Source organism: Pteronotus mesoamericanus, unplaced genomic scaffold, assembly GCF_021234165.1.
Source record: "Pteronotus mesoamericanus isolate MK-2021 breed Mesoamerican mustached bat unplaced genomic scaffold, CSHL_Meso_final contig_82, whole genome shotgun sequence".
Lineage (NCBI taxonomy): Eukaryota > Metazoa > Chordata > Mammalia > Chiroptera > Mormoopidae > Pteronotus > Pteronotus mesoamericanus.
The window spans coordinates 21389882-21410845 of NW_026555265.1; the positions used below are offsets into that span (position 1 = coordinate 21389882).

Here is a 20964-nt window from a genome sequence, read left to right on the forward strand (position 1 = left end):
CAAATAAAACAATGTAATAAATCTAAACTGAGGTGACATGTATTTAAAAAGATGCCTGATTTTGTTTGTGATTTCAAGTTCGCAAAGAAAATTCTTGAGGAAGTATGTAAATGCTGTACTTATGGAGGAAAAATCAGGGCAGGCACTAGTGTAAATACAACAACATTAATGGTTTAAATTTGTAAGTAATAGATCTTTGATTATTCCAGAAAATAATAGAATTTAAAGTTCAGGTTAATTGAATTTTCTGGTTAACCAGGAGTTAAACAGAAACAATTTTTATGTTGTCATCAATCCAAACAGCATTATGTCACCATATTTTATTGGTCATGTAATAGACATTAATTATTTTTCAGTATTTCAAATTACTTTACAGCCTTTGAATCTCGTTTTGGCAGTTTCGATGATACACCAACATTGACATGCAAATTAAAGGAATCTGGATTTTATTTTTACTGACTAAAAATTAAACATGGATGTACATATTTTTAATGAGAAGCTTCCTAATAGTGCCAAAATTTACCTCTTTTCTAAGTAAAATAAGTTAATATTATAATTAATCAATATTTTAAGTTGGCTCGGTGGCTTTTGCATTCTGCCTCCAAAGAAAAAGTAATCCAAATAATGTTACATGAGGTACATATGTGGCTTAGCTTTTAGGGGTGAAGTGACTTGCTATTAATAGGGTGTGACTTCATATTTCACTCATCATGCCTTGTGGAGTACTTAACTGAAACTTCCAAGCAGAGGATATTTGCTCATGGATAATCTTACTAGCCTCATTACAAATTACCAGGAAACACCCCTAATTTACAGAAAGACAGCCTGAAATGCTAAGAAACCAAATAACTGGAAAACAGTCACTCTTAGAGACAAGAGAATCGGAATAGGGATCAAACACCCTCTGATGAATGTATTTTCCATAACAGTAACATTGCATTGCACAAAAAATGTAATTGTTTTTGAATCATATCTATTCCCAAATGGTCATAATTTTCATTATCTAGTTATTTTGCAAAACTTTAACGTATGTTTAGCACAAGCTTTGACAGCACTACCAAGATCCAGCACATTTACTATAAAAGTCAATAAGGTGGTTTTTAAAAAAGATTTTATCTATTTATTTTAGAGAGAGGGGAAGGGAAAGAGAAAGAGAGAGAGAGAAACACTGATCAGTTGCCTCTAGTATGTGCCCTGACCAGGAATCAAAACAGGAAACCTTTGGCTTGTAGGATGATGCCTAACAAACTGAGCCACACCAGTCAGGGCAAAAGCCAAAAAGGTGTTTTCTTAAATGAAAATGTGATATTTTATATTTGAGAAGTTTTAAGTAATGTTACATAATAAATTATTATGAATATATTAGTTTTAAGATTCTTCAGTATCAATGGCAGAGAAAAATTACCTGTCCAGAGTTATGTGAACATTATTATTTTCTTACAAAATAACCAATAATTATTAAAATTAAGCAATAAAGCTGTCAATAATAACACTAGTATGAATATAATGCTCCTTATTTATAAAACATGTACTTTGTAACATAACACGTTAAACATTTCATACACTTTAATCAATATGAAATGCTGTGATGTTTGCATTACTATACTCATTTTTATACATGAGGAAACCGAGGCATAGGAAGTTTAAATAACCTGTTCTAGGTCACACAGTTGGTAAACGACATAGGCACGAGAGAGAATTCAACTAAATTCTGTCTGACTCCAATGTCCATGTTCTTAGTTACACAATTCTTTGGAACATAATTCTTCCAGTTCTGGTTATTGCAGAACTCTAAAGAAATGTTTTAAGCCATTTGTTGGTTCTATAGGTTTATCGGGTAACACCTCAGTGCAGGGATTCATGAACTTGCTTGTTTCAAAAAGTAATAAAAACAAATTTTTGCACCCTAGTTCAGATCTACTAAATCAGGCACTCCAGAAGCATGCTGGATATTCTATATAATTAAGAAGCTTCTGATAAGTTTAGGAAACTGCCTAGTCCCAGGTTTTACTTTGTTCCCTTTCAAACACAAGTCACGAGGCAGCCATCATAGATGCAATCTATTCAAATTTGATCCAACTGAATCTTCTGTTACTGCTCAAGATCAAAGCCACTAGAAACTGCTTAAATTTCCTCTAGGACATCCTTACATCCCTAAGATATTTCTACCACTCAAGCAGAAGGTTCAAGTCCATATTAACTTCACTTTGTAACAAATACTTATTAGATGCCTACTCGATGCCCAGTACCATGCTAAGCACTGTGAACAGCACACAAGTAGGAAAAAACAAAGACATACTTAGAGTAGATGAAGAAATATTTAAGGCAGGAATATTTGAGGAAATATACTCAGAGTATCCAGAAAAGCAGAATTGGGATTTCAAGGAAAAAAAAAAAGAAAAAACGAAATAATTCTCAAATTGTTATTTTTTAATATTGGAACAAATCATGTTTTTACTGAGAGTGAAAATTGCAGTCACCTTTATTTAAGAGACTTTTTCTGTATAACTTCTGTCTGGAGGACATGGTTTTATTTCCCAGCATCAATCCTCAAAATTAAATATTCATTGTATGAGAAATGAGCAAAAAGAATATTGTTTCTAACCTTATACTGACTTTAATAGTCTATTCTAAAAATGAACCATAAGTAAAACACAGAAATAAAAAAAAACTACTACTGAATTTCTTATTATAATTGTTTCCTGCTATCATATTTATTCACGTCTGATTAGTTTCCTTTGTAGTACCTATTATTTTTCTACATTCAATCTCAAATGAAGAAAAAAGATATAACTTTGAGTCTCTTTTAAAAAGTTTCCTGTTTTATTTTTTTAGTTACCTTTTACAGTTCAGAATCATATTGCTTTCTTTAGCATGTTATGTATATTATTCCAGCATGTTAAAGATATTTTAACAGTGATCTTAATATGCATATTTTAATATATTAATCAAATACCTTCTCAACAATATACTAAACTCTCAGAAGTTTACAGAAAACTTAATGCAGTTGAAATAAGAACAATATTCCTCAAGTAGTTTCTGGATTTGATCATTTGTACCCAATTTCCATTAAAATGAGAACTTAGGAAGCAAGAATTCCAAATAGAAAACTTAAGGCTGAATTAGCTTTGAAATTGAGTTTAAAGTTGCAGGGGGAAAAAAAAACCCTCTATTTTGATTTCAATGTCTACTGTAGACACAGTAAAATGGCTATTCTTTATAAAAGCATCAGACTCCCAAAGTAAAAAATCATAAAACATAAAGTGAAACACTACATCTCTCTGACTAATGTGATAGACAATCAACCTTCCTGTCACAATTGCCTGGAGAGAGACACACCTTTTCATGTCTCCTATTCATCCTGTGTTACCTTCACTGCCTCTGGAGGGCTTTTGAACTTGGATTTGACATCTCTCAAATTTATGCTTTCTCTGAATGTAAAGGCTTACACCGTTAGCCTTACGTGGAGTTCAAGTATAACTTAGATTAAAGAGAAGTAGTCTACTTCTTAGGAATTCAATGTTTGTTCTTGATCCTTTCTTTTTTTTTTTATCTTTTGTTTTTATGAGGTCCAGCTAAAAACCCCAAAGTGGGGCATAATGGCTTTAAAGACAAGAAGGAAATACTCTTTATTCTTTTTTTCTCTTACTGTTAAAAAGCCCACAAGGCCCTTTTGTAGAAAGCCCGCAGTAGAAGCACTCCCTCAAAAGCCACCTCTTTCTTCATAACAGCCTTAGAGAACACTGTTCCGAAAGGATGACAGCACCAAGTGCAGCTAATGTCAGACCAAGAAACAAGCTCGGGGGTTTCTGGCCAAGGTCCCTGTTTATATACTTATCAAAATAGGAAAATTTTTTCACCAACGAAATGTTTTTTTGAAGGTCATTGTCCCTCATATGCCACAATAAATTATGTGTCCTTTCTAAAAGGGAGAAAAATGAGAGACAAATTCTCCAATGAGACATTGTAAGAAATAATTATCAAGAAAGGAGAAAGGGGATTATGAGAATGAAAACATCTGGATTAAGGAATACAAAGAAGATGACAGAATCATTTCTGCACATCCTTTTAAGACATGACTCTGACACTCAAAAACTTACAGCCATAGGATATGATATCCATTTTTGGCTCATATCACACAAAATAATAAGTCTTTATCAAAATTAGCCGAGTGAAAATATAATTAATTCACTGAGTGTGTGTTATGTCACAGACACTGTATGCACAGAAAAAGACTGCAAAAGTCCCCTTGCTGTGGATGGATCTTACATTCTGGAGGGGACTAGAGTCTTCTCATTTTTGTGTTTCAGATTGTATAGGTCCTTGAAAGTGTACGATCTGAAAGAATGGTAGATTTGTTTGCATTCCAAGACAAAGTTTTTGGCAATAGCTGCCGTTTAATTAAGAGATTATTAGGGCTGTGTTTGAAGACTCAGATATTACAGCACATTCTCCTCCTTTACTTGACCAAAACCGAACTCTCCAAAATTTTGAAGATTTAATTCAATTTCCTGTAACAAATGCTTATAGGTTTCCCATAGGCAAAACATCAATTTCCTTAAAATATTTCTAGCACTATTTAAAGCTCTATTTAGGCTAGGGTAATAAATGCAATTTTCTCCAATTATTAACATTATATTTCACATAAAACAACCACAAAAAACTGTTCCCCACACTTTACCTTGTACAGTCAAAGTAGCTGAGGCTTCAGCTTTTCCAACCATATTTTCTGCAACACAAGTATAAGACCCCATGTCACCAGCCATCACCTTCCGAATTTTCAAGGTATGATCATCTCTGATTTCATATCTAGTGGCATAACAAAAGACAGCACAATTCAATGTCTTTCGATTTGAAAAGACCTCCTCATTTACAAATAAGACACATCTGGGTATCAAATCACATGCAACATTTGCTTCAGAAAATTTAAAACAACAGGCAGAATGTGGCATTTCTCTAGGTCAGCACACAGACAAAAGCGTCTTTTTAAATTTATATGGGCTAAAATACTGAACTACTTTTTAAAAAAAATATTTTTGGGAAAAGTTGGGACTTATATTTTTATTTCTTCAAGCTACTACTGTATTCACATTAAACTTAAAAGATAGAGACCATTCAATTTTTATATGCTAGGCAGAAAGTGCTTTATAGATTTTATCTTTTAAAATTCTTATAACCATTATATGAAGTATTACGTTCATCTTCATTTCACAGATCAGAAATCTCAGGCAGAGGAGGGTAAGGTAATGGGGCTGGTGTCGGTCCTCCGCTAGTTGAGTGGCAGAGGTGACATCTGAACTCAGACGGTCTCATTCTAGAGTACACGTCCCTTGCCTCCCCTTCCCTCCTCTTAAATGCTGGGTTTCCCTTAAAGTTTCACTTTAAACCCTCTTTTACTCTTCAAAATATTATCTACTGAGTTATATTATCTACTATAGTTTATATATTGATTGACCACCCAAATATTTTCAATGCCCATTTCACCTAATCTCCAAATTCATAATCCCAATGATCAATAATTAGACATTATATCTTACAGGCACCTAATATTTAACGTTAATAAAACTTTATTTTCTTACCCTACCACATAAATAAACTCCTCCTAATACAATCTACCAGTCTTTCTCCACCAGCTCCTTATATCTAACAAATCATCCAATTAATCAATTTAGTTTCAGAAATTCCTTGCCACTGTGGACTCCTATCTCCCTCTCATCTCCCAGTGCAAGCAAATCCACATCATTTAAATGAGCAACGGTGGTGGCCGGGACACTAGCCTTGCCCCACATGAATGTAATATCCATAGTGCTAAACGAAATTACTTTCTCTAAGAAGTAATCCTGTTCATAGTGTTCTCTCATGGCTCATCAGTGTTCGCATAGTATGACACAAAATTCTCTAGTCTATTAATACAAGACTCTGATAATTCGGCTTCAGTATTTCTAACCCGGTAACCCTGAACTTCTTGCCATGTACCTATGCACTAGCCATGCTAAACTTTCCCCCATTCAGAACATGTAATGTTCTTTCTCAGTTTTGCATGTATGTTGTGATGTCTCTTTTCCTGGAATACTCCTCTCCTCTTTCTTATCAAATTGATATTTTTTTTCAAGGCAAGTCATTTCCCTTTGATAACTAGTAATTTACTGCTCTAAAGCTCTATTTCTATGTGACCAAAAGGTTTGCTGCATTATTGTATATCCATACATGTCCTCACTTGTGAACTTTTGACAGCAGAAATTATGTCTAAGCCACTACCTTTAACCCTGAAACCAAGCAGGGGCTCGACACTTGCTTTCTGAAGGAAGAGATGCACGGGCCAGGGAAGACAGTATCTGCAAGCTTTATCTCAGGGCCTCATTCCCTAAGGCTGGGCGTATATCCCTGCTCCTTGGAAGTTTAAGGACTTGACAGATGTTAAGAAACTCTGGCTTCTTCTCCTACGCCCTGGTGATGCTGTAGCCAAGGAAAAGGAAGCCTGCTTTTTAACTGGTTCATAGCTACATTATTAATACTGTACCTTCCTTCCTTACCCTATCAACTCTCGTATAAGCAACTGATAGTAACCGTGGTCTGGTTGAACAGAAGAGAAAGCTGGGCAGGACAGGGTCATGAATGTATAGTTCTCATCTGACAGCCTCAGAGAAAGCAGGGAACCTGATCCTACTTATCTCCAGTGTCTGGCCTCTGATCCAGAAGCCTGGAGCCGAGTATTCTAATGACACACATGTGAACTATGTTCTGATGAGAACTGTAGAAAGTCTGAGTAGATTAACCACAGCATTAAATTCTGATCTATACCTGGATTTGGGCAGTTCTCCATCATCTTTCCTCCACCGTACCGTAGGCACAGGGTCACCTCGGGCCTCACATTTGAATTCTGCACTGTCATCCACAGTAACAGCCAAGTTGCTGGGTCTCTTCACAAATGATGGTCTCTCTAAAATTAGAAAAAGCATTCTCAAAAAAAAAATAAACAAACTAAAACTATTTTATATGTTCAGTCAGAACAGATTTATAATTTAAAATCTTATCTAGAAAACGAGTCCAGCACTGGCCAGTGTGGCTCAGGGCATCCCCATAACTGAAAGGTCATGAATTCCATCTCCAATCAGGGCACATGCCTGGGCTGCAGGTTCGGTCCCCAGTCGGGAGCATATGAGAGGCAATTGGTTGATGTTTCTCTTTCACATCGATGTTTCTCTCCCTCTTGCTCTCCTCCCTCCCTTCCCTTCTCTCTAAAATCAGTAAGTATGTCCTCAAGTGAGGACACTAAAAAAAGAAAGAGAAAATTATTCCACATACTTTCCTACTTCAAGAGACTCCTCCTTATGTTTAGTGTTTTCTCCCAGTTGTGCCCCCACATTTCGGATACTATGTCTCAGGCTGCTTTATTGATTCCTTCTCTCCTCACACCCCAAAAATGTTGGTTAACCTTCTTTAAAAAGGTCATTTCTTTCTCTCTTGTACAAAGACACTAAATAATAACAAACAATGGGTTTACCGTGAGCAGATTAGACAAAATGGCACTTACCTAAAACAGTGAGCTCTGCTACTTCACTCTCACGCTCCCCGACCATGTTGGTTCCAACACAAACATATTTTCCTGCGTCACTTTTGCGGGTGTATGTAATCATCAGCTTTCCTCCTCGTATCTTAAAAAAAGAGTTTCACAAACATACTATTAAAATTGCTTAGCTATGTTTACATGACAGAGTGAAATCTACTCTCTAAGCATACACACATAATTATATAAAAAAGCTGATGTGTAATATTTGCTATATTTATAGGTAGCGACCTGAAACAGAATTTATTCCAAAGGTACAGTATAGGACAGGCAAAACATTCCTACTTGTCTACATTTATAGTAAATTTATTATATTTTACATAACTACAAATTTGTATTTCTGAACTGGCCAAATTCTTTCCTATTATTTAGTTAAATGAAAACCAAAAAATTACATGAATAATATGGTTAGCAGGTGGAAAAAAGAAAATGGAAACTCTTAAAACCTTATGATTATAGTTAATACAGAAATACATGCTAGCTGTAAGTGATTTTAAGAAAGCATATTCTAGCATATTCTAAAATGCATATTATAACATGTGGAAATAAAAATGTCTCTAATTACTTAATTTGTCATAGTTGTTTCAAAGGAATATATCTTAATTGCCCAAACACTGCAGAACCTGGAATCTAAAAAGCATAGGCATTGCTGATGTCCTAGCAGGTTCTTGGGGACTAAGGAGGTAGAGACTGAAGAGATATCAATAAATCATCTAGAGAGTCATTCTGGTACACTCTTGAACATTTAATTATTTGAACAAGAATTAATTACAAATGTAAACAGACTTCCAGTAGAATAAGGAGGATGAAGCTAACCTTGAATTAAGAATGGGATGCAGAAACTGAACTATCTTTACTTAATTTAATATCCTTTCGGATGGGGAGCTAAGTTCAATTACTCTTCAGTATCTACAATGCTCTGAACCTTATAAAGATTTGTCAGGGTTAACTTCCAAATGTTTATTCATTGAGGTTTTGACCTCAGAGCTGTTCTGTGCTGCACATCAATTAAACAAAGAAAAAAAGGTAGAAAGAAAAAAAGGAAGGGAGGCAATTAGGGGAGGTTATTCATTCAAACTGAATGATATCTCATCATACATTAGTTCATTGAAACTACTGCTTTATGAAGGTAGGGCCATACTGTTTTGGAATGCCTAAATTGCCTGATTTCAACTCAAATTAGAAATTATTAACAGAGCAATTTTAATTTCTGTGACTTTAGGATTTGATACTGTTTCCAGTTATGTTACCTTGAAAATGTTCAAGATTCTTTATGTACCATTGTCAAAGCCACCCAGGGATTTTCCTCGACCCTTTTCATGACTCTCTTCCTCATACGGAGAGTAATGTCTGTATATAGTAGTCACTCAAAAAGTATTTATTGAATGCAACCTGCTTTTTAATTTTTTTTTAATCCTCACCCAAGGACAAGTTCACTAAACTCAGAGAGAAAGGCAGAGAGAGAGAGAAAGAGAAACAGACAGAAAGAGAGAGAGAGAAAGAGAGTGAGAAACATTTATCAGTTGCTTTCTGTACATGACTGGACCCAGGGTAGAACCCAGAACCTTTTTTTTGCTGGGGGGGGAGGGGCGCATATACGGGATGATGCTCCAACCAACCGAGTCACCCAGCCAGGGCAAATGCAACCTGCTTTTATAGACAAAATGCAATCTGTTATCCAATGAAGCATTTCTATAAAGGTTTGTAGCAGTCACAAGATATGTTGTTAATAATTTTATTGTTTTCATATATACTAACCTAAATAGTCAAACACAATAAATATGAAGAAAAAATAAATGTCATGTGAAAAGAATTTTAAGTTTACTGTTCATGTGGTATATACTCTTCTCGAAGCTGCATTTTCAATTCAACAGTATCTTGAGGATATTTTTGCATTTTAAATGTTGAATACATTGTATACAGATCCTCAGAGTCTATTTCAATGGCTACACAGTGTTCCATTACAAATAGGATTCCATTATAGAATATGGATTTACCATATTTTTCCAAACTATTTTCTTCTTGGTAGATGTTTAAAGTATTTCACTTTTTCCATTTTATAAACAGCACTAAAATCAGCTTCTTTTTGCATATATCTTTTCTCAAATGGGTATAGTCTCCTGAGAAGGCCTCAAAGTGAGTTTCTTAAATCAAATGCCTGTCCAACATTAAATCTATTGGATCACAGTGTCAACTATTTTATGTTTTTAGCAAGTTTTAGTCTTTAGCATAAACATACTGTGAGACTGTGAGGAGAAAGTGTTATAACCTCATTGTCACCTAAGGGATCAGCAGCTCAAAAAAGTACAACTTCTCCTTCCACATACCTCTTATATGCCCCCATCAACACAATATGCTTTAATTATGCTTTTAATTGTCAGTTTTCCTCCCTGCCTGTGATCTCGGAGGCAGAGAAATAGCGACTTCCTCTCTAGAGCCCCGGGAACTCTCACAATGTCTGGTAAATTGTAAAAATTATTGTGAAAGGAAAAGTGACGTGCCCGATGTCACACAGAAAGTTGGAACAGGGCTAAGATTTTAGTCAAGGTATGTGATTTTGGTTATATGAGATGCACATGAAATGCACAGCCCAGAGATTGATTATAAACTTAAGTTTAATAAACTTGAGTTTTTGAGGTGCAGAAAATTTGTGTACCCCAATAACAAGATCTTTCTATGAAAATTCGCTATAATCTTTCCCCACATACCTATTTTCAAAAACACATAAACATTCCCAAAATCTTGAGGTAACAATCACTCCAGAAAAAAGGAAGGTGACAAATTCTATTCTTGATATGAAAGTTAATTAATCTGAGATGTTGTCCTACATGTTCCTTTATTGGTTTTCTAAGTTGGGACAAAATATTGAGCTTCATTCTATACCCCAGAATCTAACCTTAAACGCCTAAGCATATTTAGGTGGTCAGTTCAATTCTGAAGGGACTGCACATTAAGGGACAGCTACAGCAAAGTAAAAAAAAAAAAAATGTTTTATTCTTTTTGTTCTAAAAATTAAGTCAATGAGTTCTATCCACAATAAAATATAAGACTTAAGAACAATTTTAGCCCTGGTCAGATGGCTCAGTTGATTGGAGTGTCACCCCACACAGCAAAAGGTTGTGGGTTTGATCCCTAGTGGGGAATCATACAGGAGGCAACTAACTGGTGTTTTTTCTCCCTCACATCCATGTCATTCTCTCTATTTCTAAAAACAACAAATATATCCTTGGGTGAGGATTAAAAAATAGTAATTTTAAAAGATATTCAAATACTCAGAATGAGTCAAAGAATGATAAAATACAAATAATTTTCAACAGTACAAATTTATTTTTATAGTTTCAGTAAAACATAGCAATACTTTACAAATCTTAAATACTTAAGAATGTAGAGTTTTAAATCAACTTGCTTAGGCACACGTGGGACACCAATTAACATTATATATTACAGCTCAGTGCTATGATATTTTGAAAGAACCCGTATAAATGGAGAAAAAAGGGGAATTTAGTTAACAAGAGTTATGAGGAGACAGCCAGGAGATTCTCAGTCACAGAAAAATTCCAATGTTAAGATGAATGGGAGGAAATGGTAACTGAGGTGAACTAAAAATTCAAAGAAAGCTATAAAGTCCTAAAGAGTGTGTTGTACGCACCTTCTTACCATTGTCCCAATTATATATTACAAGTGGTTCAATCTTGGAAACATTTTCTAACTCAATCTGCCGGGAGACTTATGCTTTGTGAACACATAGCTATGTTTTGTTTTATATATAAATAAATTGTTACTGTTCCATAAAAATTTATTTTACAGACTTCTTTGCTAAATCACAATCACTGTTCAAATTTAAAGTAACTCACCAGGCATTGCACAAAATATTTTCTCTGTCCTTTGTAAGTAAACAAACTATAATAGTATGGACGACCATGACAATTTGTTTTTGTAAAAGTTCTTCTTTTTTTAATGGATCAAGAGTCTTGAGAAGTTTTTTTTTCATTAGTATCATAATATGACTGAGAGTATATACATTTATCACAACTGTGTTCATTCATATATCATTTCTATATGAATGGGAAAATAACATAGCTACTTGAGTCCTGAAAAAATATTCAACTGTGAAAACATTTTTAATAAGAAAAATGCATTTTTTTGGTAACAATAGCATAGACATTAAACATCCGTGGCTCAATGAAGTCAACTAAACTGCACTTACAGTTTTCTCCATTTACATATTTTAATTTTGAGTTTGATTTCAACCTCATGCTGAATCAAAAATCATTTTACAAATTTTCAAATCCCAGATAATATTTCAAATGGATGAAAAGCAGCTACATCCACGCTGGAAAGCAAAGCGAGGATGGGCCCTGGAGTCGGGGGCCTCAAACGATGTAAGCACGGCTGTAGGCAAGGTATTAGCTCCTCTGTGCTTATTTTTCTCGTCTTGAAAACAGGGATACTATCAATACACATCTCCAAGGATGTTATGAGGATTACATGAGAATATTATACAAAGCACTTGGGAAAATTCCTGTACACTATTATCGTTATAATTATGAATTTAATAATTTAAGGGATATTTGTCTAATAAAAAAATAGTCTCTTGTTCTTTGTTAGGCTACATCGAGAAGCTTTTCATTAAATTATTACGAACACATCTTCCATAGGTTTTGTGAGGAAAAAATGCATATTTAAATCAATACAGCAAAGCCTTAGCAACAAGTAGTTTTTAGGCTAAACATGTTTTACTTATGTCTTCCAAAACTGTGATTCTCTATGGGGGCAACGACCCCCCCCAAAAGATATTTAGCCATGATATTTTTGGTTGTCACTATTGCGAGGAGGGGCAGTAGGTTCAGGCCAGAGAGGCTGCTACAGAGCCTGCATAGCTCTGAGGAGTCTCCCACAATGAAGAATTATCACAGCCAAAATGTCAATAGCCTTGAGGCTGAAAAACTTTCTAAAGACCTGGCTCTGGCCTAAGGATAAATGCTGGATTATAATGACAAAAGGAAGGAGGGGTTAAAATTACAATAACTGTTTACTCGGGAAATCACTGCCTAGACTTCCAAGATTAACTACCAGCACACAACTTTCACTCCATCAATACGACACTTTCTTTATAAAAATACTGTATTCTGTTCTACACTCACCGGTAGTAATGGTTAAGAATCCCAAAGTCAATGTTACGATTTAACTGATGCTATTGGGAGACTAAATAGCATCAGCAAACCTGGGGAAAATTTATTTCGTCAGAGACGATAGAGACAGAAATTAACAAAAGTGATGGAAAAAATATGGCAAACAGAAATTTTTAAAAAATAATGGATGAAAATAATAGTTTTCAACTTCTATAAATTCAAATTGATTTGGCATTATACCAATGGCTAAACTGAAACAAAGCTAACCAAAAGCCATAATTCTATTGTCTGTGGTCACAGAGGTGGACTACATGGTGGCTTGCTCTTTTCAATAAAATAAAAGAACAGAAAAACATAGTACTATAACCCTTATCAAATACAACATACCAGCAGCTTTCAAGAAGTACCTACTATTAACAATGACATTTTATGTTCACATCATATAAAATTATTGATTGTAAAAAGTGATTTTACACATTCTAAATCTTAGTGTCCCTTTGTAAAGCAAAACTTGATGTTTTCTATCTCTACATAGAAAAGAAAAATATGTCTAACACAAACAAAACATTACAAATGTAAAAAACTGCGCTATTTAAAACAAGCTAAGAAATATTTCTTGGCAGGTTTCTTCCTGCAGCTGGATTTGACAGCCAAATTGTAAACCTATCAAAAACGAGTTTGTATAATGAACAGACACAATGTTAAACACTACACTGCAGCCACACGGCTTCAATTAACATAATCCTGGTAGTGGAGACGCAGAATTTGTTAAGCTTTCAGACAATATGCTGGCATCTAGCCTATGTCAAAAATCCAAAGCAGAGGTCCTACTTCCTCATTATCATATACCTTAGCAGCCCACAGCAGTAACCACATTAGAAGCCCACATTTCCATAAGCTCTAGACAGTGCTTGAAGGGGGGCCTCGCCTATCTACATACTTGATGAAAACAAAACAAAAAGAGATCCAGTAGTCTTGCTCCTTTGGGGGAAGAAGACAAGGAGGAGAGAGAAGAAAAAGGTGGTAAAAAAATTGTGAAGTTTCAAATACCCTTACACTTTATATTTTTCTTCAAAACAGCCTCAGACTAAAACAAATGTTTTGAGACATTAAGGTATGGAATACCTCAGTGTATTTGATATACAGGATTCTTACATGCTAGCATGTTCCCTTTAAGAAGTTAAAAATGATTATTTTCCTTAGGGGTAAAAGGTCTTCTCTCATACTTGAAGACTTTTCTGAAGCAGTTGAAAATCCCTTTCCAGATGCTTTCATCTCCTTTACTGAATTGTTTACTGAATAACAAGATAATATAGAAAAATCAGGTATCAGATGAAGCTTTCCAACCCAAAGAGAAGAGAATCGCTTTATGTTTCTGTTAAGCGTGAAAACACTACAATTGGAATTCTTATTGCCAGAATACAAGAAGAGAAATTGCTTTTTCTCTGCACACAAACAAGAATGCTCTCTTTCCAACAGTAAATTAAGTAAGCTTTTTATCTGGTTATTCTACGGAGTATACAGCTTACCCTGCAATCAGTGCTTAAAATCAGAAATAAAGATGAACTCAGAATGAACTCCTTGGTATGTCTTCATTTTCTACCCTAAAGCAAGTCAGATGATTTGCAGTATCTGTTACACAGGAATTTTTTTTTTTTTCAGGCATCACCCCCACAATGTGATCCATACACCTCTAGGTTAACATACTAAACCACTGGGGCTAATTAAATAGTTTTGCTACACAAAATCTTTTCTGCTTTTAATTACATTAACCTAATGTGACTTGAATTCAGCAGACCAAAAACGAAACCACTAATTGTATTAAGGGCTTCAAAGATGATTTCAGATTGCCAAAGACCAAACTGTCATACAATTTATTTCATTTCCTTTAATAGAATTTTGCATCACATTTTGTGTTTCTTACTAGAAACACTATTTTTAAAATACATGATAACAATTGATTAAAAGAATACGGATTTAGAATGCTAAAGGAGAAATATGTTTAAATAATAAGTATGACACACAGACATCATGCTAATAAGAAATTATGTAATACTTAATTTTCACAATTTTCTAAATGATTAAAGGCTCAGAAATATTCATTTACAATAACCCTGTTAGATAAGCAGGGTTAACATGATAAGTGAAATTTTTAGAGTACCAGGGTTTAGAAATTGATTTTTCCGAAAAGCTTGATTCTTCACCACAGTTTCATACTATTTTGCAAAGTAACTGAGATGAGAGGTTTTGAATTACAGCCTAGAGTATCATCCTTAAACAATTCACTCCTAACTCTGACCAGGAAAGCTCTTCATAGCAATGCTGTCAATTCTGCCTGGATCTTTGACCTACAGAACAGATATCAAGCTGTTGTAAACTACAGGAGGAGCACTTTTCATGGGTTTTAGACTTCTTAATGACAATGAGACGCAGGTACCCCAGATGGCCAGTCATAGCCCCCAGCATTTCTCCTTCCTGAAATAAACTGCAGGACAGTTGTGGATGGTCCCTAAGGACTCCTTTCAACAGAGACATGGAAAGAAGAGTCACAGTAACAGCTTTTATTCAAAATTTAGCATGAATTCAACCCCAACCATACAAATAAACCAAAAAAAGATAATTATTTAAGCAGGGAGCAGAGAAAGGAAGAGAGTGCAATAATACCCATTGCTTTACAACCTGGCTGCAAGAGTGGTGCCATCCTTCAGCGTGAGCAACTTGGATTAAAGCACACCTCCTAACACGCACTCTAGTGCATTTTAAAACTGCCCTGCTTCACTGCATTCTAAATTAAGCAACACCACTGGAGGTGGTATAATGTACTGCGTAAGTCACAGACAAAGGATTGGATAAAATGCACATCTTACAGCAATCTTAAAATATATAAAACCAAGTAAAACACAATTGGTGTAATTCAAATCTTACACAATAGCAAAGAAATGACAGGGTTTCTTATTTGGTAATACTTCTTGCTTACGCCTCCACATAAGTAATTCAATGAGAAAATTTAATAGAGAAGCCATGTCTATAATTAAATAATTTCATGTTTTTACTAATTATGGTTTAATATCATAGGAGGTACTTTACATAACTGAATTTACACATTAATAATTTTGTTTCATTCTCTGAAATTTTAATGTAGTTGGTAATCAGATAAAAATGTAAATTTTTGATAAATCTTCATTATCAAAAGTCATTATGTAAAACAATTTATATGTAACTACTCCAGTCACCTGTGATATCACTTTAAAAACAAATTTTAAGAAATTAATTTTATTTATTCTATTTATTTGTACTAACCTTGTCACACAAAAATAATGTTTTTAAAAATGATATCTTAGCCCTGGCTGGATTCTCAGTTGGTTAGAGCATCCTCCCAATATGCCAAGGTTGTGAGTTCAACCCCTGGTCAGGGCACATACAAGAATCAACCAATGAATGCATAAGTAAGTGGAACAGTGAATCAATGTTTCTTTTTCTCTTTATCTCTCTTTCTCTGTCATTAAATAATATCGCATATCCTGGACCACAGAATTTCATTTTTAAGTCTCAAACATTGTTTTATTTTAGACAAATATATAAACAATAAACCAAGGTCAGTAAAATCACAATTCTTCTTCCTGGATAAGAAAGTTTATTATTCTTTCTACTTTTCATAAAGGCTATTATCATTCAACTCATTTTTTGAAAAATTTTCACCTCTCTTTATTTTTATTTCATACTAGTTCACACAGATCTTAAAGTAAGAGAGAGAAGAGGAGGAGGAAGAAGAAGAATAAGAGGAGGAGGAGGAAGATGAAATGAATTGTTTTAACTATTACCTATTCAAGTCTTGATTAGATATGATCTGCTTTCATGCTGCTTATCCAAAAGCTGTTAGGAAAAGTTACCAGGTACTAATGACCAGTTTTACATAAATTTGTGACACAAACAGAGTGGCTGTAGCCAAAAAAGGGGTTAAACTAAGAAAAACAGATTATATGCTAGTATTTACATTTTTTAACTGTAGATTACAAAAAAATATTTAATTCAATCTGATTTCATCAGATTGTGCAGTTTTTTTACCAGATGTTACTAATTCATTTAATATGTCCATCCTCACACAAAGCTAATTTCCTCTTTTAAAACCTACTTAAAGTGTAAATAATGTTCTTGGTATTAAAAAAAAAAAAACTTATATAACAAAAGGATGTTTGGGTATGTACACAGTGATTGTAAGAAAACACTAAAATGACAAGTTGAAAGCAACCAAATTGACAACTCTACATTTTTCTTGGTGACATTAAAAGAAACGGCATTACAAGGAGAAAACCATAACTTGGTTACACATCTTTTGACTGTTCTCTTAGGAGTGGAATTGAGAGGAAAAATAGGCAGTTAGATCTCTCCATTGGCATCCAGTATTTGCTTGGGCTTCACGAATACAAGAGAACATGATCCTATTTCATTTGTTTGCTGGTACACTTTACAATACCATTTAAAAACCAACATGATTTCAGCCAGGAGTTTAAACACACTTGATCATCAGAGGGAAGCAACAAGAGACTCATGCAGAAACAGCAGTTATCCCAGTGGGAACACGTGGCTCTCTGCACACATTGGTGAGCTGCCAGCTGAGAACACAGGCCTGGAGCGCTGCTGCCTAGGACATGGCAGCTGCATTTCTCAGTTCTTCCTATTTCTCCTACTAAACTTCTCATTTCTTCCTTATAGCAATTTATAAATTCATAGTTGATTGTCTGTTGCTGCAGAAGCACACCTAGGATAATTTGATTATAGACTACATCGGCAAGAGCTGGATTGCTAATTGCAGGTAAGTGCGAGTCACCCTGTAGAAAGGCGGTTAAATTAAAGGGAGAGGATGATTTTCTTTGTGAAGTATAAATTACCATCTTTCTATCTATCTGGTTTATATCACCAAAGGACCCTTTCATGAATCCTAATTTTAACAAGAAAAAAAGAAGAAACATAGTCTCCTTAAAACATGACTATTTTGCTTAAGTGCGGCTCAATGTTCATATGACGGCATAGACTTGGCATTTTTCTCCTGGACACCCATTTTGTCGAGCCAGAGTTATGTAGCCTAAAGCAATCAACCAAGAAAGCCCTCTCTGATTTATCATATTCCAAACCAGGGGCAGACTGCTGAGTGCTGGGAAAATAGAGAGCAGATGAAACAACGAAGGCTTTTGCTGATTCTCCAGGTGTCTGGTTCCCAAGTCATTAAGATCAGAACCCAAAAGTGAATCCTGTAAAAAGGAGGCAACCATAAAGAGTGGTTTTGGAAGCAAATAGCCTTTGCTGTCTAGCTCCTCAAAGTAAGAGAGCTGATTGATTTTTATCTCTATGAAAATTCTAGGTATGACATGGTAGTACTCCGCATGCATCTGAAAAATTAATTTAGCTCATAGCTATTAAAGTTAATGTATTGGTTTCTTCACAGGTCTCTTGAAACAATGTCCTGCTGTTTTTAAAGGTAAAAAACAAAGTCTTATGGGCAATTTTCATTTCCTACAAAAGTAGGTTTGCTTTTTATCACCTTGTCCAACCATCTGGCTATAATTTTGAATTTACATACAGTCACTGTTAGGACTGCCTGAAATAAAAATCTACGGAGGAATTATGACTATACTCAAGAAATAAAGATGATAAATGCTCATAGTATTTGAGGGGAGAAAAGCTCGTTTTCCAACACTTGGCTCTTTCACATTACAAGTACACCAGCTGAAAATACTTTTCAAACAGTAAATCCCTTTTTCTCTCCATGGATTTTTATGCTTAGTTCTTCTCTATAATTTTGGTCAAGTGTGAGAATTTCTCTCACCACCAAATGCCTTGCTAAGATAATACCTTTTCCAGACACTGTGTATTATTCGTTACTCTTGAAATTTCAATTCACTTAAATTCTGAAGAAGACATATAACCAAGAGACAAGGTCAAATCAAGGTTGAGTATGCGAGCAATTCTTGGATGCAGAAATTCAGAATGAATTTATGGAAATCAAGGGAAATTAAGAAAGGATAATTACTTTATGGAAACACTTGTAATTTGCAAAATAAAAAAAAATCAATAAAAGCATTTTATACCATTTGTTACAATTCTATACAAGTACGAGTAGCATCAAAATGAAGTAAACATTCATTTCCAATCTTTGGTATTTTAATCCCAAAGAGCTGAAGGAGAGCAGGCTTAATTACAAGACAAGCTTAATTGATAATCAGAGACAGGGCTCATCAGACCAGGGTCAGAGATTCAATATCCATATGGCCAGTTGCTCACTCTCTTTTATTGATTACGAGACTATGCCAGACCCTAGCTCAGTGATTTGGCACATGTGTGCTTCATTTCATAAGGGCCATGGGATAGGATAGAGATAGTAACACCCCTCTCCTCACCAATGTGCATGTTAAAACAAATGTAGATCTATCTACATACTTCCTAAAAGAAAGTAAGTAGGGTAATTTACACATGTGAGGAGAATAAATTCTTGCAATGAAAGTTTTGAGCTAAAGCTTACACAAACACTTCTTTGGAGGGTTATATTAAGCTTCAGAATTATCCAGATGCACTTCTCACTATTTCCTAAGAACTCATGTTTAACTCGCGGACAAATAATTAAAAAAAATAAATGCATCCTGCTGCCTTATTTCTATAGTTATCTGTGAAAACAAAATAAAAGAGTATTTCAAAAATCATTTGGGGTGGTAAACACAATATGCAGTATTAATTAATGAGAAGCATGATGTATCAACATGTGCTGTATGCATGACATCGCTGCATGTGTTGTCTTTCATTTTTTATAGGTCTCACAGGAGAGGCATACTTTCCTATTTGGGATGGGAAAAACGAAGGTCCAGAGAAAATCAGAAACTTGCACCAGATCATTTCGTAAATGGATTGGCACTTCTTCTACATAGATCCAAAGTAAAGCTTACATAAAGTGCTTTCTTTTGGACAGAAAACAAGCGCTCCTATTTTCTTTGTTTCCTACTTCCCAAACTACAGATTAGCAGTATCTTGCAAGATCTTGAGCCGAGAACCAAGGTTTGGGGAAAAAATAAACAGGTGCTGTTGGTGGACCTCCCAGTGTAAGACTAACTGCCCCCCTCCCATCACACTCCATTCTCAGGCCCGACTGACCTGGACACCCACCTGAGCTGCCGTGAGGCCATCACCATGGCACGGGGAAAACGTGCATGTTTATACTCCACACGTGCGTGTGTTATTTTTAGGAAAAATGTAGTCAGGCAAATTCTTTTTTAGTCTAATCTTTATTGTGTTATTTCTTTTCCATTACCGTTTAGCTCTCTGATACCCTCCTTCCCCCAGCAACCACCACACTGTTGTCCTGTCCATGAGCCCCTTTTCCTTTTCTGCTCGGTCCCTTACATTATTTCCTATACAGAGGAATGACTCTTCCCATTTAAACACACACTGATTATATGGCATATTTAAAATTTAAACAGAGTATTTATAAGCTTCCCTAATAAAGATGAGGAAATCTGACATAATCTCTTATGAGTATGATGCATAGGGCAACACGGTGATGCAGGTAAGAGACGAGTGAGGCAAAGACATAGGAAACAATGGGTTCCTTAGTAAGTTACACTTTATCCACTCAAGAAGACACATTTCCATTATTTTCAACCAGTAGTATACAGATCAAGTTCAAGTGCTCTTAAAATTTTCCCATGCAAAACGATGTTGTTGAAGGTGACTTAACCATAAGCCTGTTTCTTGTGTGATCAGCCTTTAAAGCTCCGTGATCGCCTAGATTTGTGAGACTTAAGAGGAGAAAACCTGTGCCATCTGTTAGTAATTTTGTTAATGCACAGCAGATTATTTTACAAGTGTACAATTTATAATATTATCAAATTTTGGGGGGTTAAAAAGATAAAAATTAAAATGGTCATATGTCAGCAACACTAACAATTAGTCATTTTAAGGCAGCGAGCCTTTACGCAAAATGCAGACTCTGCAAGAGATTAGACATCACCCTCAGCATAAGATTTGGGGTTATTCCTTGACAGAGTTTCTAAAGTGATAATATGGACAAGAAAGAAATAGATAAAGTCAATCTTAGCCACTTTAAAATAATAAAAACAAAACCCAACCGCCTTTAACATGCTCAGTTTTAAAATAATTTAAAATTTAAAGGCCAAAAATCAGTTGTTTGATTTCTGCATTTTGGACCATGTTTTAAGGACGTGCACTTCTGAATTTACTATTTTCTTTTTTAAAGATTACACTTCATTCTGCCTGCGG

General features: G+C 34.9%; 1 protein-coding gene across 1 annotated transcript in view; it reads right to left on the reverse strand.

Annotated features, from left to right (window-relative positions):
* The window catches only part of ROBO1 (roundabout guidance receptor 1), a 390902-nt gene that overhangs the window by 101634 nt on the left and 268304 nt on the right, over positions 1-20964 (reverse strand). Inside the window, exons 4-6 of the mRNA XM_054585231.1 lie at positions 7535-7655; positions 6802-6940; positions 4682-4809 (exon numbers count right to left, since the gene is read on the reverse strand). Coding sequence (XP_054441206.1) covers positions 4682-4809; positions 6802-6940; positions 7535-7655 — 388 coding nt within the window. The remainder of the gene's footprint in view (positions 1-4681; positions 4810-6801; positions 6941-7534; positions 7656-20964) is intronic.